This window comes from Odontesthes bonariensis, chromosome 11 (assembly GCF_027942865.1).
Source record: "Odontesthes bonariensis isolate fOdoBon6 chromosome 11, fOdoBon6.hap1, whole genome shotgun sequence".
NCBI classification, from domain to species: Eukaryota; Metazoa; Chordata; class Actinopteri; order Atheriniformes; family Atherinopsidae; genus Odontesthes; species Odontesthes bonariensis.
Genome location: NC_134516.1, coordinates 11,576,918 through 11,600,087, shown reverse-complemented (window position 1 = coordinate 11,600,087; position 23,170 = coordinate 11,576,918). Strand labels below are relative to the sequence as shown.

Below are 23,170 nucleotides of genomic sequence, written 5' to 3'. Positions count from 1 at the left end.
CCGAAAGTATACGGCCCCCTTGAACTTTTCAACCTTTTGCCACATTTCAGGCTTCAAACATAAAGATATAAAATTTAAATTTTTTGTGAAGAATCAACAATAAGTGGGACAGAATCATGAAGTGGAATGAAATTTATTGGATGTGTCAAACTTTTTTAACAAATAAAAAACTGAAAAGTGGGGCGTGCAATATTATTCGGCCCCTTTACTTTCAGTGCAGCATACTCACTCCAGAGGTCCGTTTCACGAAGCAGGTTTAGTGAAAACTTGAGTTGAGTTGATTAACCCAGAAATGAGGGAAGCTCTGAGTTTTCCATTTCACAAAGGGAGGTAACTCAACCCTGAGAAAGAGGGGTAACTCTAGTCTGTTTCACAAAGAGAGGTAACATAACCTCTCGGTCAGTTACCGTAGTAACATACTCTATGAACCTAACCTGGTCGGGACCAGGTTTTATTAAAAAAAACTCAAGTTTCTCTCTGTCTCCGCCCTCTTTCAGCCACACATTGATTTCCTCATTCAGCAGAGCGAGTTCTTCTACTTCTAGAAGTCCATTAGGCACAGTAGGAGACGACTTTTTTCACGAACATGGCATGTCCTTTTGAAAACGATCCCGTGGATGAAGGTGCAGCATTGTTGCACAGAGAAATAAATATTCGTCGGGAGATGGTTATCAGAGATGTTATAGATGTTTTAGCATTTACAGACAATTATATTTTTGAGCGGCACCATCAGAATGTGTTGGGACAAAAGAAAATTAAAAGAAAAATAAATATTTGTATGAATAGGCTTAAAAAAGACATATATAGGCCTATTATATCTTATAAAGGCACTTGTCTCTTGGGGGTGGATTCCCTCAGCCACTGGCCTTCCGTTAGAGGTGGCGGTGCTGGGCCAACACCCGTTTTACGGGCATCTGCCTTCTTTCTGTTGGCTCAGTAGAAGTCTCTGTTGGTTTAAATAGGCTTAATTATTTAACAGAACATGATATAGATGAGAAGACATAGTTTATGTGTGTGAAAACAGCATTATGTTGGGGATAAAATAACTGCACAGTCAAATAGCCACTTAGTATTTATTTTACAGTGTAAAACATGATCAAAATGAGGTACCTCCATGCCGAGGTCTCACCTGTTAGAAGCTTGTTTTTATATTTCATCTTAAACTGCTGCCAAGTGCGCTTCTCCCCCGCGGGATTGCACCTAAATGAAATAAATGAATGGGCTACCATTCAAGCAGTTTTCCCTGTAATATTATTGTGATTGCAAAGGACTCCATTTAAACTTACACTTTTGCTGCTGCAGCGGTGTTGCACTTATTTCTAAAAATGTATTGAAACTCGCCGTATGAGCGCATTAAGATTTCCAATTCGAGGTTGGTGAAAAACGTAGCCCCTCCTCTTCCCCGTTGCCTTGGTGACTCATCGAATCGGGGCTCCATTGATGCTGGCTTTTTAAAGTTGTGGCGCACATGCAAAACTCAAGGTGAACCTACTCAGAGTTGATTAAACTCAGTCAAATCAGCGTTTCTGGAACCGAAAACTCAATTTTCTATCTCAGAGTAGATCAACTCAGAGTTCAGGAATAGACTCAGAGTTTGTTCAACCTGCTTTGTGAAACGGACCCCAGAAGTTCAGTGAGGATCTCTGAATGATCCAATGTTGTCCCAAATGACTGATGATGATAAATAGAATCCTGTGTGTAATCAAGTCTCCGTATAAATGCACCTGCTCTGTGATAGTCTCAGGGTTCTGTTCAAAGCGCAGAGAGCATCATGAAGACCAAGGAACACACCAGGCAGGTCCGAGATACTGTTGTGGAGAAGTTTAAAGCCGGATTTGGATACAAAAAGATTTTCCAAGCTTTAAACATCCCAAGGAGCACTGTGCAAGCAATCATATTGAAATGGAAGGAGTATGAGACCACTGTAAATCTACCAAGACCCGGCCGTCCCTCTAAACTTTCATCTCGAACAAGGAGAAGACTGATCAGAGATGCAGCCAAGAGGCCCATGATCACTCTGGATGAACTGCAGAGATCTACAGCTGAGGTGGGAGAGTGTCCATAGGACAACAATCAGTCGTACACTGCACAAATCTGGCCTTTATGGAAGAGTGGCAAGAAGAACGCCATTTCTCAAAGATATCCATAAAAAGTCTTGTTTAAAGTTTGCCACAAGCCACCTGGGAGACACACCAAACATGTGGAAGAAGGTGCTCTGGTAAGATGAAACCAAAATCGAACTGTTTGGCCACAATCCAAAACGATATGTTTGGCGTAAAAGCAACACAGCTCATCACCCTGAACACACCATCCCCACTGTCAAACATGGTGGTGGCAGCATCATGGTTTGGGCCTGCTTTTCGTCAGCAGGGACAGGGAAGATGGTCAAAACTGATAGGAAGATGGATAGGGCCAAATACAGGACCATTCTGGAAGAAAACCTGTTGGAGTCTGCAAGAGACCTGAGACTGGGACGGAGATTTTTCTTCCAACAAGACAATGATCCAAAACATAAAGCCAAATCTACAATGGAATGGTTCACAAATAAAACTATCCAGGTGTTGGAATGACCAAGTCAAAGTCCTGAATCCAGACCTGAATCCAATCGAGAATCTGTAGAAAGAGCTGAAGACTGCTGTTCACAAACGCTCTCCATCCAACTTGAGCTCGAGCTGTTTTGCAAGGAAGAATGGGCAAGAATTTCAGTCTCTCGATTTGCAAAACTGATAGAGACATACCCAAAGCGACTTGCAGCTGTAATTGCAGCAAAAGGCGGCGCTACAAAGTATTACCGCAAGGGGGCCGAATAATATTGCACGCCCCACTTTTCAGTTTTTTATTTGTTAAAAAAGTTTGACACATCCAATAAATTTCATTGCACTTCACGATTGTGTCCCACTTGTTGTTGATTCTTCACGAAAAATTAAAATTTTATATCTTTATGTTTGAAGCCTGAAATGTGGCAAAAGGTTGAAAAGTTCAAGGGGGCCAAATACTTAGAGCAAGATAAATGGGTCAAATGTGGGTAGGCTAGTTTAAAAGGCTACTCAATCAGGGGAATAACTTATCAGACCATATCAGATTTAGACTTTTTATTTTGCAATATTCCCTCTTGTAGAAGTATTTATTGACTGTGCTACATTAAGATTAAAAAAAATGTTCAGTACCTGGACTGAAATATTGTTCATTATTTTGTATCTGTTAAATTGTAATACTGTGCACACTGTGTTTTTTAGTAATATTGCCTCTTGTAAAAGGCTTACTTGATTATGTTTGATGACCTACAGAAGGAGGAATTGAAAAGCTAAATGCTAAACTCAAAAGTGTTTTTATTTGCTTAGATAGCCCATAGCGCTGTGAAACCTGTTGAGGTTCATATGAATTTGAATAAACGTTCTTATACATCCAGTACAGGCTCATTTTCTGTATATAGTAAGGGAGTGTTGGTGGTGGTGTTCTGGCTGGGGGCCTGTGCCCCTGTACAGCTGTATGACAAGCAACGCCCCTGCCTTGAACATAAATTCAGTTTGACAAATCTAAATTTTGCTTTGAGCCCTAGTCTTACAAGGACTGTAACTAAACATTTCCAGTAAGAAGAATTTTAGCTGATTCCTCCAGAACGAATTCAACTCTATGATGTTGATAAGGTGAACTGCTCATTTCAGGTCCTCACCAAATTACTATTATTTTTTTTCCAATTGAAGTCAGGTCTTTGACATGGTCATTCTAAAATATTTACTTTATTCTTTTTTTAATCCAATTGACTTATTTAGAGGCTATTTTTTAAAGCCTTTTCCAGGCTTATGAAGATCAATCTCCTTTGTTCGTGTCATGATAAACAACAAGAGTCCGAGCTTGACGGAACCCCTTACTTGGAAAAAAAAAAAAACAGGAGGAACACTCATATGCGCCTGCTGTACAACTGTTTCAAATGAATGCATGTTTTTAGGACTGTGGGAGAAGCAAGAGTATCTGGAGAAAACCCCCACATGAACAGGGAGAATAAAACTCCACACAGAAAAGCTTAAGCGGAGATTTGAACCAGGAACCTTCTTGCTGTGAAGCAACAGTACTGATCATCCCACTATTACGCATCAAGCAGGGTATGTTTGAATGGCTATTGATTACTACTACTATGGTTGAATACTTCTTTATTCCCAGAATAGTGTTTTATTCTACCTGCAAGAATGAAAAAATGGAGGGGTTATGGCAGATCTGGAAGCCCAGTGGAATTTTGAATGGACCAAAAATAGAAAAACCATAAGACTTTGCAATAAACATCTTAAAAAGCCAAATCTGTTTTGGGACATTATTCTTACGACAGCTGAAACAGGTGATGGATGAGAAGAAAAAATTTTTGGAGAGGGATGTTAACAGCTTGTTCAGTAATATTTTATTGATCCCCGAAGGGGAATAATTATATTGCAGCAAAATTATTGTTTCTAGATATGTTATTGTTATAATTATAGATAACAGGATAAAATAGAATAAGAACAGTTTACAAACATTTGGAGAGTTGAAGTGTTCCAGAGAGAGGAGTGGTTGAAATCTTCAGAGATCACCATGAATGGATTGGGCTATTGTTTTTGCATCTTGGCAGCAACTATGTAGATGATGTCACACACATTTTTGGTGGGTATGGCAAGTGAACCCTTTTGAATGTGGTCACAGACAGAAACTCAGCCAACAGTTCAACATCTCGGGTGTAGAGACACTTCTACTCAATGTGCAGGATTACACCATCTGCTTTTAGCAAAAACTGCAATCCCTCTTTCCTAACTGTTACCTCTCTGTTTGCAGTCTTTGTATGAAATGTTAGAGGCATTCCTGCCACTGTCTCAGTGAAACACATAATATTGCCTTCCTGATATTACTAAGATCCCAGTCAGGGCTTAAGCTCATCAATTTTATCCGCCAGTGATCACTCATTTCACATGACGATCAAAGGATAAAATGGTTGAAATTTCCTCCTCTTTTCTCTCCATTTTGTTCCTGCTCTGCATCTTAGACATCTCCTCTTAAACTCATCTGGATTTTGGGTCTTATTCCAAGTCTTATTTGGATTTTGAAATCTCAACATGTTTAAAAAAAAAAAAAAAGGAGCAAGAATTACCAGCAGACGTCACCAGCGTAGAAAAATATATAAAAAATAAAATAAAAATCTGTTTTCACAGAAGAAGAAAAAAAAAAAAGCTCACTAGAAAACCTTGAGAAAAACATATAAGACACAATTTGTTCAGAGTTACTGCAGCTGGCTGCCAGTAGTGTAGTGCTATTCTAGAACTCGTGATCCAAAGCATACATGATAATCTGTTAAGCACATGAAGGCAGTGTGATATCATGTGCAAACATGGCCAGAAACTCTGGATCTCCTATATTTATTGATGCTGTGACAAAAGCAGTTGGGATGAACTCTGAACTATACACAGCCATATTTTTTTTTTTGGCTCAGACAAGTTGATTGGCCAGTGTTTCAAAGTGCACAGACGGACCAGCCGACAGTCGTTGAAGCTGAAACAGTGGAATATTCTGCAACGGCCGACTCGAGTACCTGAACTCAACTCTAGCGACAATTTCATAAAACCAGAGCCTTAAAGACCCTCAACTAACAGATGACATAAAGCCCTGCAAATTAACATTCTTTAGTGACATCCATAGGTTCAAGACTTCAGGCAATCATTGGCTGCAAAGGCTTCTAAACAAAGTGTTTAAAACTAGGTTATACTTTCTGCTTATGTATATAGTTAAATTAAGTCCGTGAAAAACAGGGTTCTATCCCCTTATACAGTTTCCTAAATTGCAGAATTGGTTCTTTCCCTCGGCTCCCGTCTTCCTCTTAGCCCCACCCACCAGAGAGGCAAGCGGACCTCCATCTTCAAGACATGACACGCAACTTGGCTGCATCATCAACATCATTCTTATGTTGCAACTTAACCCGAAATGTAATAATTTCTGTCAAAACAGCATCAAATCCGTTTGTGACAAAGTAGACATTTACTTTTAATTTAGTTTCCAGTGGAGGATTAGGATTTCTCTAACTCTGCAAAGGATACACCGATGTGTCCTTGCTTATTAGCTCTCCAACAAAAAGGGGATCGCACTACTCGTCATCTCTGGTGTACTCCCTAATGATCTCCAAAGGAGCATCAACCATTTATAATGGTGGGATACGCTAGCAGTTGCACAATTAAATTTCCTGATAGAACTAACACGAGTCAGTTCAACTCGTCAGAGAACCTGTGAAATTCTACTAAAACACATAATGTGAAGATAAATCTGCTACCCATGAGCTCAGTCATCCAAAGTTTTTTTTTTTTTTTTTAACTCATCTCAAGTAACACAAGAGAAAAAAACAACACAACAGAGTTTCCCCACCTAAGCAGCCTCAACTTTAAACAGCGAGTGGAATTTATTTGAAATAAATAAAGTTTCATACATTTCACAGCTATAAGAGCCTACATAGTAAGCAAAACATAGTCTACTTGTCCGTGTGCAGAACTACACCACAGGGTAGTTCGAGACAGTTTTTGTCATGGGTTAAAAGGTGGAGAGATGACCGCCGCGGCCCGCTCACTGCTCCCCCAAAAACGATTAACAAGATAAAAGAAACGAAAAGGTCCTCGACGCACGTGGCTTTCGGGAGGCGTTTTCATGCGGTTTCCCTCCAATCCATCACCATATGACCATGCTTTGAAGGCAAAACACTGAAGTTCCTTGTAATAAACACACAGAGTTAAGTTGTAATATCATAGTATAGTTGTATATTAAACTTCCGATCAGTTCTTCCTCCCCATCATGGAGACCTAACATTTCGTAGCAAAAACCTATCAGTTGCTGATATTAATCTACTTTGGAAATGTCTCATCGTCCCTCGCCCGACACAAGAGGCCATTCGCGGGCTTAAGACAGCACAGCCTGGGAGTTCCTGACACCGACCAGGTTGTCCGCGCTGACTGACTTCCTCATGGCGGATTTACTCAGGTCTTTGTATTTGTCCTCGCACAGCCTGGATATGGCCTGGAGAAAGAGATGGTACAGGACAGTTACCACCGCACCATAAAAACAACTGACAGATATGAACTGCCTCATATGTGGAGAGTGATGTGCATTGTTAATGGGAACAACATTCATTCTAGAAGTGTATGATTCAACTTGTTTGTTTTTTAAGGAGGAAGAAAATTGCAATTACTGATTATATCGAATCGCAATACCTGTGGAATCGCAATTATCAACAATCGTGACACAATCGAATCGTGACCAAGGCATATCGTCCCACCCCTAGTGGAGTGGTGAGAATACAACGGATCGAAATCGAAATTTAAAAAAAATAAATATATATATATTCACCTCGAGTTTTTGAGCCCGCTTGTTGCTAAGCGGCTCCAGGGGGAAATTGAGGTTGTTGTCGTCGGCCAGCGAGCGGAGGTCAAAGTAATACTTTGCGTAGACGCTGGCTGGGACGTTGATGTTGAACTGGAGCAACTCGAGGAAGTGACGCTCCATCTCGTTCCTGCATAACACGCCAGAGAATTCCTCATTTTATTACAAGAACTCAATCTCGTCCCCACGTGCGGCGTTACACGTGGGCTACGACTTGAAAACCAACAGCAAGCGCTTCCATGGATGAGGAGCAAGCACTCACATGTCCTCCACTGTGATGTCTTTGAGGATCTGGCAGTAGTCCACGTTCCACACAGCCTGGTCGTCCCAGACCTTGGAGGCCAGCAGGATGGCGCCGAGAACGATGCGCTTCCAGTTGCAAGGACAAATGTCCATCTCGGCATACGTCAAAAGCCTTTCCAGGTAGACCTAACAGAGCGCACGTCCATCAGTTCCACACCAGCAATACACACTTCCAAAAGGATGGAAACCGGGTGTCGTAAACCTACCAGAGTGACGATGGCGCACTCCGCAGTGAGCTGCGCAGAGCTGAAGAGCGTTCTTATAAAGCGGTAGATGAGTTTGTGTTCTGGGTCGACCACGGAGTAGTCATCTGGAACCTTCTCCTTCTGTTGGGCAGAGGCTCATCGTTACTGGCTCATCAGAGCGGGAAATATCGCTGCCCTTATCAAGTAAAAAAAAACAACAACAACAACAACAACAAAAAACTCACCGACAGGGGGTGCTTCTTCTCATCGAATATATCCAGCGAGCGGTTTGAATCTCTACAGAAGCAACAACATAGAGTGCGTTAACTTTATGTAACAGTTTCAACAGTATTTGAGCATTAAAGGTACTCCTTCACATCGGTTTTTGGTCATATTTGACAGGAGTTTTGCAGTCACATAAATGTTAGTTTTACAAAGCAGCCCCACTTTCATGTGGAGCTCCTCAGGGCTTCATCCTGGGCACTGTTCCTTTTTTCTTTGGGGTCCATTTGTAATACACACAATATCCCCTCTAACTTCCTTTGAAAATGACAAATAGCCCACGAAAATAACAACAACACATCCCTTGGATTACTTAAACGATATCCAAGCACGGACGGCTTAAAACGTCCTCATTCTTTCGAAGAAATTTTTTTAAAAGCTTTCTGACTGGCTTCCTGTGCGTTTCAGCATAGAATTATAGGTTTTTAAGGCTCTTCATGATCTGGCTCGAATGTATAAGAAGCCCTTTCTTTCAAAATTTAATACATTAATAAATAATTTATTTATTATAATATTAAATACATAAATTAAAAAAGATTATTAATAAAATGTAAATTTTTCAACGGTCAACTTATTCATTTCGTGACAATTCGATGTGCTAATGGCATTTGTATCATTATTTCGTGACGCTCATTTCATAATCGAGCGTCTTCATGCAAAAGCAAGAAGTGATCCTGTCTTTGCAGCTCGGCGGCCCCAAAGAACTGGTCGGACGCTTTTCGAGACCCACTTCGTCGATGCAGCGTTCTAGACGAGCAGTGCTTGTGACAACCGTTAAGTCACCTATCGAAACCCTCTGTAACCCCCCCACCCCCATTCACACCCACCTCCCCACTACACCGGTGTGGCACCTTGGATTTAGTCACGCTCATGCTACCTTCATTGATTACTGGTCAGGTGGCCGCTCATACTCTCCTTCACCACCAACACCATGAGGACATTTAACTCTTAATCGGGGTGGGAATCTTTGGGCACCTCACGATTCGATTACGATTCAGCGGCTAGGATTCGATTATAAAATGATTATTGATGGGTCTTTAATTTATGTATATTGATGCACTTTTTCAGCAACCTTTCTTTTTGTCTCAAGCATTCATAACTTGCAATTTTGAAAAACAGTGCATTTATAATAAGAAACAAGAGTTGAATTAATTTCCATTATATTTTAGTAAACTAATGGAAATGCATGCAAACTGGAAAGTTACGTCGGGTGGAATTGAGTCGACCCCTAAACAGATGCGTCTGCACTCCAGCACGGCAGCTGATACGTTTCAATTGTAATCAATGACTGTGCTTCCAGCGGCTCCGGAGCCTCTTGCAGCAGACATAGAGCTTCTATTTTTGCCGGAGGCCGGAGCACAACGCAGCAGGACAGAGCAGATCATGCGGGACAGCAAGTCGCACGCAGACACAAAACGTCCTGGTCAATAAAAGACACCGTGTTCACGGAAGATCACATTTCCCTGCACTACACCTTGAAAACGTCATACTAACGTGGCTGTTGTCCAGGTCGCTTCAGCCGCCAACATTGAAAATTTCCCCCACCCCTAACACTTAATATACAATCCACCCGGTTGAACCCAGCTGCATCAGAATCACATTTCTCGCTTGCTTAAGGGAAGCCTACAGCTCTCCCCACGGAGAAAGGAACACAAACAAACGGAAACGGCCTTGTTGTTAAAACTCCACGCCAAGAAAAAGGGGCCAGATATGCCGCCACCTTCTCTGGGCCCTGAGCTCATCGAAGACCATCTGATGCGAAGCGGGAAATTGTCCTGGTGGTCTTAGCAAAGTTAAGACGTTGTGGCCAGCGGGTTGAAAATAAGAACGATCCGACTCGTTATCGGCAAACAGTTCCAGCATCAGTAATGATAAGGGCGCATTGGCTCACACGGTGTTGGCTCTATAGCAAGGAAAGAGTTCTGGTACAACACTTTTCCTGCAGGCTGACTACACCCGTCGCCTATTGAAGATTAGGGGCAATTTAAAGGGCGTCGGCAGGCGGCAGCACGCAGTGATACGAAGGGAGAGAAAATAGCGCCAAGCGATTGTGAGGTCTGACTTTTTCCTGGACAACGATTTTGTGATGCTGATGTATTACTCTTTTGAACGCATATTGTTTTGAAAAGCAAAACGCTTTATTTTTTAAGCCCCAGCCAACTAGCCGGACTACCTTCGTCAACACCAAAACGAGGCTGGAACTCGGCTCACAGGACGCAGCAGGGGGTAAGAAAATGTTCATAAACGATATTGCTAATATGGGATGTCATACAGCTTCATGTCAAGAGGCGAACTATCCCTTTCAGTAATTGAAAAAAAAAAAAAAAAGGTCTCAAGCGGTCACAGGAAACCATTTCGCTTTATAAGCTACAACAGTCGTCTCTCTTTATTGAAGCGTATTGAATTCAAGATGAAAAACACAAAGCGTGCTGATGATTTTGGGGGTTATAGTCCAGCTCTAATTCATATGTTTCGCCGTCGTTGAATCTTGTGTTTTCACTACCGTGACCAAAAGTCACAGTTTGGTTTCCTAACAGCGTACTTGAGTTACTGGGGCCTGCACTAAGGAGCGGGATTAGAGGCTTAGAGAGGTGACTTCAGGTTCAGCTCTGGATTTCCAGCCTCGTGAAGCTCCGTTCACTTCTCACCGAGGTGTGCGACAATGGCAAATTTAATGTTGGGAAACCCGAACCGCAAGTTGGGTTTTCCGAGACAAGAGCTCAACACGTGCACAAGCGCCACCTCCCGAGAATCATTCCTCTTAGAAAATGAGAAAAGAAAAAAAGGCACCGGCGCATAGACAGAGAAAGTCTCTCCCCGACTCTCTCGGGGTCAAAGACCGAATTACGGCAGTCTGACTTTCGCCGAGAAGTCTCCTCATGAGAGATGTGTCAGCAGAAGCGAGTGCTCACGTAACCTAAAACCGAGACCGATTACTCTAAAGCTCCTTCCTTCTGACTTTTAAAGACTTGGAACCCACGCTCTTTTATTTTCCATTCATCGGAATAATTCAACTACAGCGGAATTGCCTGTTTTGAATGAGCAAATTCCCAGATTCCCAGAGGAAGACACATATTCAACAGACAGTGTTGCATCGGACAGAATACATCTGAAACTTTTTTCCCATGCTGCAATAACACACCTGCAGCACATGCATCCCCCCCCCCTTTTTTTTTTGTCAGCTTTCCTTTCTGCTCTGCCTGCAGCATCTGTGTTGCTTCTCAGCCCGCAACTCCACCTCCTTTACATGCATGTGCCGCGGTTGAGATCTCGATTGTTCGTCAAGGGGCCTCCCTAAAGCTACCCTGGATATGCTGAACATGCTTCGGAGCACAGGGCCCACGTTCGGGCCAGGAAAGTTCGGCACATGACCTTTAAGCTGAGGGAGGGGGTGGGGGGGCATTTGTGAGAATATTTCAAGCTTTCCATACCTGTTTTTAATGTGGTAGTATATGGCCAATGCAACGCTGGAACAGACAGAAACAAAGACAAAAACACACAATGAGCCAGAAGACTTCGGCGCTTACTGACTGCAGCAAAGTGTGACAACGTTTGGAAGAGAAACCTGCCCAACTACAATACAAAAAGTCGTTGGTGAGGAAAACTGAGGGTAAATCGCTTACCATTTGATGGTGCTCTTGAGGTTGGGTTGGCTGACTGTGCTGTCGTCAAGGAATATCGTTGAGCAGGAACTGTACTTTTTAGTCAGAGGCCCAGGGGACGTCTGGTATGGAAACAGTTTACAACCCAAGTCTTAGTCTAGGTGAAAAGTCTGCGTCTTTTTTTGATTTGATTGATCACAAAGCGCTCATCACTTACGTGGTTCATGTAGTTGCTTTTCCTCTTCTCGCGCACTGGAATGGGAAGGCAAGCTTAGTGACATGAAATAGCTGAAACATGATTAAATGACGGCACGATCGGCAGAGAAATACCGACCATCTGTCTGGGATTTGTTGAGGAAGAGGGTGCTGGCTCTCGGGTGGTCTGATGGGTTTTCCACATGGGCCAGTTCTGTGGGAAGCAAATGTTAAAAAAAAAAAAAAAAAAAAAAAAAAGCCACAACATTTTTTGTTTGTTTGTTTTTCACGCTATAAGCTATAAAAGTCTCAAAGCAGAGCAGCTACCACGCACCATCAGGCAGCTCCCTGTCGCTGATGTGCTGCAGGTAGGTCCCGGTGTCCTCGCTCACGTCCTCGGTGGTGGTGGTGATGGGACATTCGTCGAGTTCCACCTGTCTCCTGCGGATCTTTGGACTCTCTCCAGGAGAGATGCAGCAGGACACGGACCCTCCCATCACTGACCTACAACGGCTCTGCTACACACAGCCAGAGCTGGCTCCCATAGAAGTGAGGACTGACAACACTGTGCCTCAGGAGCAAAGTTCAGCCCAAATCTTTAGGGGGGCGGTTAAAACTGTAACACCTCTGTTCAGGAAACTTGCTTCATACCAGCTTGGAGGGACTAGCCAGCAAATAGAACCTGCATTTCAAATAGATCAACATGGAACCTGCATTTGAATAGATCAACCCTTATTTTAGTTTAACAGGGGCTAATGAAGCTGTAATCTGGAAAAATCCAGCTTCAGAGCGGAATGGGGATCAAAAAAACAGACAACCAAGTGGTTATCTGCGGTACGTGCAGGACAGCTGACATATTCAGGGCGTGTGCGCAGCAAACCACTAGCGCACTTTTCTATGAATTGCATGCGTGGAGTGAATAGTTTTGGACGGTGAATAAGTAACACCAACTCATTTTACGCTACGGAGTCTTAACATGGCAAAGTCACAAGCTCCTCTATCTCCCTCCATGCCTAGCAGGCTAACGTTAGCTTCAGCGCCTCAATCCATTCTTTCCCTCTCCTTCAGTGGCAAAGATCAATATCCATGTTCCCCAAAAGCTGAAGGCCGTGTCACAACTGAAAGCTTCTCCGCAAGAGTACAAGACGGATTCACCGACTGGATAAGACTCCTGAAACGAGCAAGAGGGCGGAAAGGTAGCGTATACAAAAAATACAGCCAGCTCTCATCTCGTCGCATTTACGGGAGACACGTCTTGGTACGTCAAGTTACTTGTCGTCCAGCCCGGAGCTTCCGGCTGTTTCTTTCAAACTAAAAGTCGCGGAGTGTACCTCAAATGGAGAAACGAGCACTATGCAGTGCAAATACAACAAAAAAACACAACATGTAAGGCTTTGGATAATATGTTTTTTTAATGGGGACTGTATGGTGGTGTGGCGGTTAGCACTGTCACCTCAAAACAAGTAGATTCACGGCTCGAATCTCGACAAAGGCCTTCCTGTGAGGAATTGGCATTTTCTCCTTTTCCAAAAAATATGCAAGTTGGGTGAAGCTGTGATTCTAAATCAACCGTAGGTTTTTCAATTTTGCCCCCTTGATGGACTGGCGAGGTGCCCAGAGTGTACTTCCCTGGGGTCCTGTGCAGTGTTGGGAGTAACGGCATTTAAGTATAACGGCGTTACTAACTGCGTTATTTTTCCAGTAACGGAGTAATCTAATTAATTACTTTTCCCATCGTTACAACGCCGTTATCGTTACTGAGAATATAAAGTGGCGCGTTACTACAATTAGGTTGTAGGCTTTCGGCTACACATCAGCTGCACGCTGCCTGGAGAGAGCAGGGGTGGGGATGATGACACCGTTGCAAATGCGATGATGATTGGCTGCGTGATGACGATCTTCTGTGCGCACGCTGTCTCACTGCACGCGCTGACTACTAAACACACACAAGACAGCGGCGACGAACCAGGGAAGTTCAAAGGTAGCGTTCTCTAACTGGAAGTACCGGCACTACTTCTCACCTGTGGAGATAAAAGGCAAGAATGTGTATGTAACATGTACGCTATGCCCAGGGAAAAATACTTTATCCACGTCTGCCTCAAGTAACTCAAATCTAATGAAGCACCTCACATCAAACCATGCGAATATGAAGCACTTGTTGCTTCTGTAGCTGCAAACCCAAGCCCAAGCCCAAATGCAGCTAGCATGAGCCCCAGCGAAGGAGACGGAGCCACTCGAAAACAAACAACACTCCATTTTTCGGGTCAGAATTTATGTATTAATTTATTTCTATGCATCATATGGCAGGCTGCAATCTATTGAGTTCAAATAAATACAGAATGTTCTAAATGACTGTATTTAGTGTTTTTATATCTTTTATATAGGGAGTATAGGGAAATATTCACTGAGTCTGGTCCATTTATTTATTTTTTTTTGCCTTCAGCACAAGTTTCTTGTGTTTACCTTGAATGAATTCGATCAGTTAATATAAACATATTTGATGTTACAGATGTTATAGAACGTAACAGCGTTATAGAACACAAAAAATAACGCCAGTTACTTTGCTGAGTAACTGCAACTACTACTTTTACAATGTGGTAACTGAGTTACTAACTCAATTACTTTTTGGGAGCAGTAACTAGTAACTATAACTAATTACTTTTTAAAAGTAACTTGACCAACACTGGTCCTGTGTAAAGCACAGCGAGTACTGAAATGTGCTTTTAATTTGAACGACCGAACGCAAATGAAACGGAAACTTGAAAGCTGCTGTATGTCGCTAACTTCAGATAACCAGCGAAGGCCACGCCCCCTCGTTCATAACGAGGATAGTCGTTGAGAAAATCCCTTGCAGTTACGCCCATTCGAAAAACTGGCGTTTCTATTCGTTAACGTCGTCTCAGCTATAATGTGATTGGCCGCAACTGCTCATTGACATGCCAAGAGTCAGCCAGCTGGATTAAACTTCGACTCGAAAGGCTGGAAACTGTTTTGTTCATCTCGCTGTATGTGTGTACAGAAGGAGTAGCTAACCTCTCACGGGCTGCTGAGAGAAAAAAAAAACTGAATCTGTTATAAGATAAAGAAAGAAAGAAAGAAAGTGCAATAAGTGAAAATAAAACATGTACAATTTATCCCGGAAGATGGCGGTAGTGAGTCAATAAATCAGCAAAATGCCTTGACGTTTCAAAGAAGAAGAGGCGCGCGTGAATGACAAACCACACATTACCACTTAACGTCTTTTCCATTTGTTTTTTTAAAGCATGGCTCTTGTCCCTTATGTCGAAAACCCGTCGCCTGTGTTCTCCAAGCTTCACAATTCATCAGCACAGTTCCGCTTTGCGAACCACGACCTCAGTCTCGCACAGGACTGGAAAAAGCTCGGGGTAGCGGCGGTTGTGTGGGATGCGGTGGGTAACACTTAGTGGCAAACATAACCGTTTCGAGAATAAAGTGTTCGATGAAAATGCCTTTTCTTTTTTCAGGCGGTTGTCATGTGCATGTATCTGGAGTTGGAGAAAGTGGAGCTGAAGGGGAAGCGGGCAATTGAACTAGGTGCAGGTACCGGACTAGTGGGCATTGTAGCAGCACTATTGGGTAAGTGCGTCGCCACTTATTAGTTTAAAACCTTATAAAATGTAACTCCTTGGCAGTAATTTAAACGATATACATGTTGGAGATTTTTAGCTGAAGGATAACACATGTGAAGTCATTGGACGGCAATGGAGGTGTTTTATCCCACGTTCTCAACGTTTCTAGGTGCTCACGTGACCATCACAGACAGACAGCCCGCCCTAGAATTTCTATCTTCCAACGTGAAGGCTAATCTACCCCCGCGTTCCCAAGAGTCAGTGGTCGTGTCCGAGCTGACCTGGGGCGATGGCCTTGAGCACTACCCGGCCGGGGGATTCGATCTGGTTCTGGGAGCGGATATAGTCTACTTAGAGGACACGTTTCTGTCTCTGTTGCAGACTCTGGAGCACTTGTGCTCCGACACCACCGTGGTGTTGCTGGCCTGCAAGATCCGCTACGAGCGGGACACAAACTTTCTGAACATGCTCAAGCGGTCTTTCAAAGCCGAGGAGGTCTACTATGAGAAACAGAGGGACATCCATGTATACAGAGCACATAAACTCCCACGGCGGAGGGATTTATAGGGAACGTTTTTCTTCTCCCTTCAGGCAACGCGAGAACCAAAATCAGAGGTCTTAAGAAAAAAAAATAAATTCAAAACGTACCAGAAACACATTTATTAACAGCTGCCAAGAAAAAAAGTCATATTTGAATAGCTCTAACATAATGCACTGTATTATACAAGGTGGTGCTGACATTTAGAAACTGTGAATAAAAGAAAAAAAAAAAAGAATGGAAAGCAACAAAAAATAAAATAAAAAAAAATCATACCGTTTTGAGACTATACATAATACCTAATGATTACAATATGGCATTCCATTTTTGTAAAACATATCCATTTTGTTAACCGATTTTAATTATTTTTTTCTGTCTCCGTTTGGGCACGCTTTTACAATCCTTTGGCGGGGTTTGGTCAAATTGTTCTTGGGTTCAGTTTTAACTCGGATGTCTCAGGCTTTACCACGTGGAAATCTTTAAAAGAAAATATATATATATATATATATGAGTCTGAAATGCTCAAGGATTGTAAATGCAAGAAAAGTGCACGCACCACTTTGTTTTCGTATGTGACCGAATCTGGAGACGGACTCGGGCCGGAGACGCCACCGTCACAAGTATCGTTGATGCTTAACCTTAAAGGGATAGTTTGCCTCTTTTGACATGAAGCAGTGTGACATCCCATACTAGCAATATCGTGGATAAACATTGACTTACCCCCTACTGCGTCCTGTGAGCCGAGTTCCGGCCTTGTTTTGGTATTGACGAAGGTAGTCCGGCTAGTTGGCTGAGGTTACAAAAATAAAAGCGTTTTGCTTCTCAAAACAATATGCGTTCAAAAGAGTAATACATTTGCACCTCACAATCGCTGATACGAAGGGAGAGAAAATAGCACCAAGCAATTGTGAGGTGCAACTGTATTACTCTTTTGAACGCACATTGTTTTGAGAAGCAAGACGCTTTTATTTTTGTAACCCCAGCCAACTAGCCGGACTACTTTCGTCAACGTAAAAACTAGGCCGGAACTCGGCTCACAGGACGCAGTAGGGGGTAAGTCAATGTTTATGCATGATATTACTAGTATGGGATGTCATACAGCTTCATGTCAAAAGAGGCGAACTATCCCTTTAAAAGCAGAATTCCTTCGGGGGCAAATTCTATTCATCTTTTTGCCCCCTGAATAAGAAAGAGGGGAGTCTACAGTGGCAGTGGCGTGCCCTGTCTCTAAGGTTCATTTAGAAATACGCAGATATATCATTTATTTAGTTGCAAAACAATTAAGGCTTGTTATTTATTTTTTTGGTTTACGTTCAAAAGGAAATCCGCGAGTCAATAAAATTGGTGTTTTGTGGGTTTTTTTTTTGTTTTTTTTTTAAAAAAGGGATTCAAAAATCCACAATACAAAAATAAGGATGAGATTATTACTTTTCAAATGCCACTTTAAACAAAAGGAAAAGAAAAATAGTTAACTGTTTGACTTTGTTATTTTCCTGTAACAAAATTACAATTCGCAGGTGCCTGCAACCAAAGCCCTCAGCATTTTAACACGTCTATTTCATTGTGTAGTAAAGAGAAAGAAAGAAAAAAATTAGCCCCGATGCCTTGATTACAATGTTTTTACGGCTCAAAAACAAAGAAAGAGAACCCTTGAAAGGTTTTGATTTCATGTCAAATCTTTTACAGATTTCAGTGCTGATATAGATGGAGTCTCTTAAATGTATTTTTTTTTTAAAGTGGCATTTTAACATGAAACCCATTTTACAACCCGACTGAAAGGTTTGTTGGTGTCCTATGAAGTCAAAGTAGATTTACATTATATATATATATATATATGTAAAAAAAAAAAAAAAAAAAGTCAATGGCATTATGGAAGCATATAATCTAATATATAATAAACAAATACAGGTCAAAGATAAAATGTCCAAGACACAGCCCATCTACAGTTCAAAGCGTAATTAAGTAACAGATGTTAATGCAGGAGGCGCAGGTTACAAATACAAATGCTGCACGTGAAGGTAAATCTCTTCAACTGATCCGAGAGAATGAGCTCCATCATTGGTGATTGTTGCCAGTTCCCCATTGCTGGTGATGTTGCCCAGTTTGACCCAGGCACCAGTGACTGGAATGCTTCCCTACGTGGTGTTAAAAAAAAAAGAAAAAAAACGCGGACAGCCCCCCTTCCCCACCGTTCAGTTCTGGCCCTTCTCCGCGGTTCGTCCTCACCTTTTTCGGTGGGAACTGATAAGGAGGAGGATTCCAATTTGATGAAGTGGAATGGGTTGTTTTTTTGTTTTTTTCCCCTCAAATTCCTGGCGAGTCATCTCACAGATTTTTTTTCTCCCCCCAACAGTTTTTAAAAAGACAGCACGAGAGTAGAAAAGGAGGAGTGGCTTCCAGTCTGTGGAGTCTCTGTACATGGGGACTGGTGGGAAACCTGACAAGTTCCTGGCAGGCTCTTTGATGTTTTCTACTCGGATTTGTGGCAATACAAGTCTTTGAGGGCTTTCAGTTCCTCGATGAGAGTTTTGTTCTGGTTTTCCAGTACGGCCACGCGGTTTTCCAGACACTTGACGTACTCCTTCTTCTTCCTGCGACATTCTCGGGCTGCCTCCCTGCGTGTCATAAAGACCATAAGAAGTTACCGGCCTAAATTGCGACTCCCTCAGCCTCAAAGGCTGGAATGCAGCCGGCTCTTAACGGCGCCATGCTAACTCAACGTGCTGACCTCTAACACAAAACGCGTACCTGTTTTTCATCAGTCGAACCTCCCTTTTGCGCGTGACTTCCTCTGTGGCTCCTGCTGTTCCCAGTGCAGGTGAAGTTGCCATGACTACCCCTGGAGTGATGGCGTTGGTGGTGGTTGTGCGAATTTGATAGGCCTGAACGTCACCAGAGGCAGCTGACAAGCGAGGGAGGAAAAAGACAGTGGAATGGAAGAAATATTAAAAAAAAAAATAAAAAAAAATAAAATCAAAATCACAGTGCACTTAGTTCCCTTCAGTGTGCTCGTATGGAGCAAAATGACAAGACATTTCTTTACCTTGTACAACCACTTGGTTGCTAGGCACGAGGATCTGCTGCCCATCACTAGTTTGAGCGTACTGCAGGATGGTGGCACCTGGTTGGGCTGCAGTGGCATTGGCCATGGTGAGTGTCTGCAGGCCATCTGTGCCATTATTGGCCAGCTGAATGGCCCCACCCTGGGTAATGGCAACTGCATTGAGAAAAACAACAAGACTTTTTTACTCAAGTGCCCCGTATGTAATCCTGTGTTTGCATATCAAGACGTACTAGTCAGCAATGTTCCCTCTAATTTTTCATGTGTCTGGGCATACACACAAGCTCCCTGAGCACACTGAGGACCACTGTGAGCAGCATCAGATGTGCACGCTGTGGCCACACAACAGTATCACACCTGTTCTTAACCTTGGATCATAGCAAGTTACATGGCTTATTAAAATAATCAAATCACAGCAGCAATTTTCATTAGTTTACTTTTAATATCAGTGATTTGGCCCACTTAAAATGAAAAAGACAAATCTTGTTTTTCATGAGATGTGTAGTATGTTATCTGTTATATGTGAGAGTTTCAGAGTAGACCTTTCTCACTCGAAAAAGAAGAAATCTCACCCAGTTTCACTGCTTGTTTTTCTATTTGCACATACTCAGACAGCCATTTTATCTGAAAAAGAAACGCATTTCTTTTTAACTTTGGCTTGGTGAGTGGATGTGTCGCTGGCGCTGCCCGTTCGTTTCACCATAAGGGGCTGCGTCTCTTAACTCCTAACTCCGCCCATTGGTTGTTAGCTTGCTAACCTGCACGGCGCGTATGGGCAGGGCACATATGCAAGCACTATCAATGCTCTGATTGGCTGCTTAGCGTAAGTAAACCGTATCGTATCATTGGCTAAACACCTGTCACTCACTGCGTTACATTGAAAAATGGTACAGAAAAACACATTATTGGTCTAATTAATTAGATTAGATTAGGTCTAGTATTAGATATTAATTAATACGTTTATGGTGAATTTTATTTTAGGCGCTGCATAGATTTTTTTTGTGCGCTGAGAATGTGCGAGCAGTGCGCGATTGCACAGGCGCGCAGCTTAGAGGGAACATTGCTAGTCAGTTTTTCCTCTATATTCAATTCACTCTACTAAAACAGTGAAAAAGAGAAAAAAAAGAACAAAAGCTTCCTGTTTTCAAAAATACATACTGTACTGGCCACTGCTGGTCTGATAGATGGGAGTGGGCATGGTGACTGTGGTGATGGCCGGGGCAGAATCGTCTTCGGACTTCTCTTCCTCAATTCGAGCCACCGCTGGTGCGTCTGATGATAAGTCGTTGAGAATCTTCCTGTAGAGGAGAGGGGAGAAATCGCAGGTAAACTTCCAAGCAACCGATGACTTCTTTCTTTGGAATGAGGTTTAAACAAAGCATCGGTGATCGATGAGATAAAGGAAGAAGGATAGAAAACGGTAAAATGAATGAATAATGTTTTCATAAGAGGAAAGAGCTCTACGGTAAATTTGTACCGACAAGAAAAAAAGAACAACAAAAAAAAAAAAAAAAAAAAAACAGACCTATAAGAAGGCCGTCTGGACAGAATCTCTCTCCTCTTCTGACAATCTGTGACACTGTCAACAGATTCCTGAGAGTCCTCACTCTCAGCAACAGTTGAAATCTGCAATGAAAAAATAAACAAATAAATGAGAAATGTAAATAAAATCAGAAATGCTTTAAATTCAACAGCTGACTCAAAAAAAACAAACAAACAAAAAAAAAAAACGTCTGAAGTATCTTAAACAAAAAAAGTAGATCATGTTTAGCTTACAGCTTTGACCATAGTGTAATGTCAGCATCAAGCAATCATTGTTTGCGTAATATAGAAATTAGGCATGGTTACAAATGCAGCATCTTTCCTCGTCTCACCTGTACCGTCTGGACTTGTGGGGACTGAATGACAGAAGGCTGAGCAGCTTGGATCACCCCGTGCACTTGGACCGTTTGACCGTTGGGTAGCTGCACGAGCGTGACTGTGGGACTACTGGACGACACCTGGCCTGCTGCTATGGACTGCAGCCATGACAACACGCAATCGGTTTGTGTGTTAAAAACATTCGTGAACAATCCTGCGACACAATCACCAGTTCACAACTTGCCCTTGAATGTGTAAATTTTTGTCCCGACGACATGAATTACCTGCGCCAAGGTGATCTGCTGGGCCTCAGACTCTGAGACAGCTGTTTCACCACTTTGCTGTGTGTCTGCACCAGCCTCCATGGTCATTTAAAATCTGGGGAGGGTGGATAGGAAAATGCTGAAGTATAGATAAGCTTCAGGTTTGATGCAATGTGGCTTTTGAACGTTGTTAAAAAAAAAAAAAAAAGGCCTCTGCTTTTGCTGTAGTTGAGACAGTGACATAATCTGTTGCTGTTTGATTGGAGGGGTCAGCACCAACAGGTTGGAGATGCTTCTCAAAAGTCAAGGAAGGATTCTTAATGTCAACCCGTACTTCAATTGTGCGTCCCTATTGTTCTTTAAATATTCACAATAAGTGCAGACTTACAGCGTTGTATTGTGTTCTGTCAAAAGCAAAGCAAAGCAAAGTTTAACCTACCAAAAAAAAAGGTTGCCGGGTAGTAGCTAACAGCTTTTTACTAGCCACGTACATTTTTTTTAAACTGTTGTGTCTTGGGTGAAACTGCCAAAAAAAAATTGCTAGTGCCGTTCCATCAGTTGTGAAATATCGCGATATAACCTTTTGCAATATAAACCGTGGGAAAGTTGTCCAGTGTAAAGCAGGCTCTCTGGAGGTTGAGCGTTACTTGCTGGATTTTTCAAAGGAGGGTGTGGTTTAGCTTAGCATGCTACAGTATGATTAATTTATGGCAGAATTGGAGCCTTGCTCACCAAAAGCATATAGCAAGGCGAAACACGACGTGAATGAAAGCATAAAGCTATATTTTATCTCGCATAAAATGCCGCAATTAAATCATAGGCGAGCATCTATGGGGATAGTGTTACCAAAGTTAGCATGTAGGTTAGCTAGCTTGAATGATCCTTCCTTGCCTCCGTTAGCATGCTAACTCGCTAAAAGTTATGCTTTGAATGTAAGCACAGTTCCGCAGAAAAATATTGAACTTTTATCGAAGTTGTGGTTAAAATTAATTTAATTGGTTTTGTTTGATTTAACAAATGCCTCAGTTTGGTGCTTTGCTTTGCTTTAGGCTTTGGTGTCAGGCTAAACTCATGCTGCACTGGCTGATACCGTTAGGTTGCTAGCTTGAGGCTTGCATGGAGGGAAATGTCTGCATGCATTGTATGTCAGTTTTGTTTGCAACTACAACACCCCACTTTCACTAAATACCTCCTCGAGCCAATTAAAATCGAAAACATGTTCTACTTAAATCCTTGCTAACGTAATAGGGCTAACTGTTTCACAAACTTATGTCCTTAGTGTTTATTAAATAAATTCAAGCCCACTCCCACATTAATACCTATGTCTCAGTCGAGCCAGCCTTGCAGAGACTGACTCATTTTGTGAGCCTCTGCAACACCGCCGCCATGATCTCTTTGTTGGCCCTTTGCGATTATAAGGCACAAATAACATCTCTGGGCAGCCATATATCTGTTTAGCAAACATCGGATGCGTATCCTCTTACCAACACAGACTCGCTTCGTCACTCCCGGGTCTACGGAGCTCCACTTTTATTCAGACCGACACGTAAGAGACCGCGTCAGGCTACACCTCCGTCGCGTCACCGAGAACAACAACACGGAGAGGAGGACGAGGGAGACGACGACAGCGAAAAAATCAGCTCTGCCGAAAGCACCCGAGTGAAATCGGAGAAGTTCGGAAGCTCACGCAAACAGCCGAGGACAAGGCTCAAATCACGGAGATTGCCGAGGAAACCCTTGTCCCTATACTGATCTGAGCATGCGCCAGATTGTCCGCCAATAAATCAACAGTAACATATCTATCTATTTATCTATCTGTCTGGTGGAACAATCTGGTGTTAATATGAATATTGCCGAACTTTAATCAATCAATATTCATTACATCTATGGAACTTTCTGTCACATAAACGC

The 23,170-nt window shown here is 42.5% G+C and overlaps 3 protein-coding genes across 3 annotated transcripts; 1 reads left to right on the top strand and 2 right to left on the bottom strand.

The window, feature by feature from the left end:
- Positions 1 to 6,363: 6,363 nt before the first annotated feature.
- LOC142391626 (cyclin-Y-like protein 1) lies at positions 6,364 to 13,204 on the bottom strand. Its single transcript, XM_075477536.1, has 10 exons — positions 12,282 to 13,204; positions 12,087 to 12,161; positions 11,970 to 12,004; positions 11,774 to 11,874; positions 11,582 to 11,617; positions 8,114 to 8,165; positions 7,890 to 8,009; positions 7,643 to 7,809; positions 7,348 to 7,510; positions 6,364 to 7,017 (listed from the first exon to the last, which is right to left on the bottom strand). Exons 1-10 carry the CDS (start codon positions 12,442 to 12,444, stop codon positions 6,901 to 6,903), a joined length of 1,029 nt encoding a protein of 342 aa, XP_075333651.1. The 5' UTR covers positions 12,445 to 13,204; the 3' UTR covers positions 6,364 to 6,900.
- Positions 13,205 to 15,141: 1,937 nt separating this feature from the next.
- mettl21a (methyltransferase 21A, HSPA lysine) lies at positions 15,142 to 16,762 on the top strand. Its single transcript, XM_075477106.1, has 3 exons — positions 15,142 to 15,357; positions 15,433 to 15,544; positions 15,707 to 16,762. The coding sequence occupies exons 1-3, from the start codon at positions 15,211 to 15,213 to the stop codon at positions 16,102 to 16,104; spliced, it is 657 nt and encodes a 218-aa protein (XP_075333221.1). The 5' UTR covers positions 15,142 to 15,210; the 3' UTR covers positions 16,105 to 16,762.
- A 781-nt stretch (positions 16,763 to 17,543) lies between these two features.
- LOC142391625 (cyclic AMP-responsive element-binding protein 1-like) lies at positions 17,544 to 22,876 on the bottom strand. The gene is made up of 8 exons (XM_075477535.1): positions 22,744 to 22,876; positions 21,281 to 21,374; positions 21,011 to 21,154; positions 20,662 to 20,762; positions 20,295 to 20,434; positions 19,119 to 19,292; positions 18,824 to 18,977; positions 17,544 to 18,690 (listed from the first exon to the last, which is right to left on the bottom strand). Exons 2-8 carry the CDS (start codon positions 21,365 to 21,367, stop codon positions 18,546 to 18,548), a joined length of 945 nt encoding a protein of 314 aa, XP_075333650.1. The 5' UTR covers positions 21,368 to 21,374; positions 22,744 to 22,876; the 3' UTR covers positions 17,544 to 18,545.
- Positions 22,877 to 23,170: the final 294 nt, after the last annotated feature.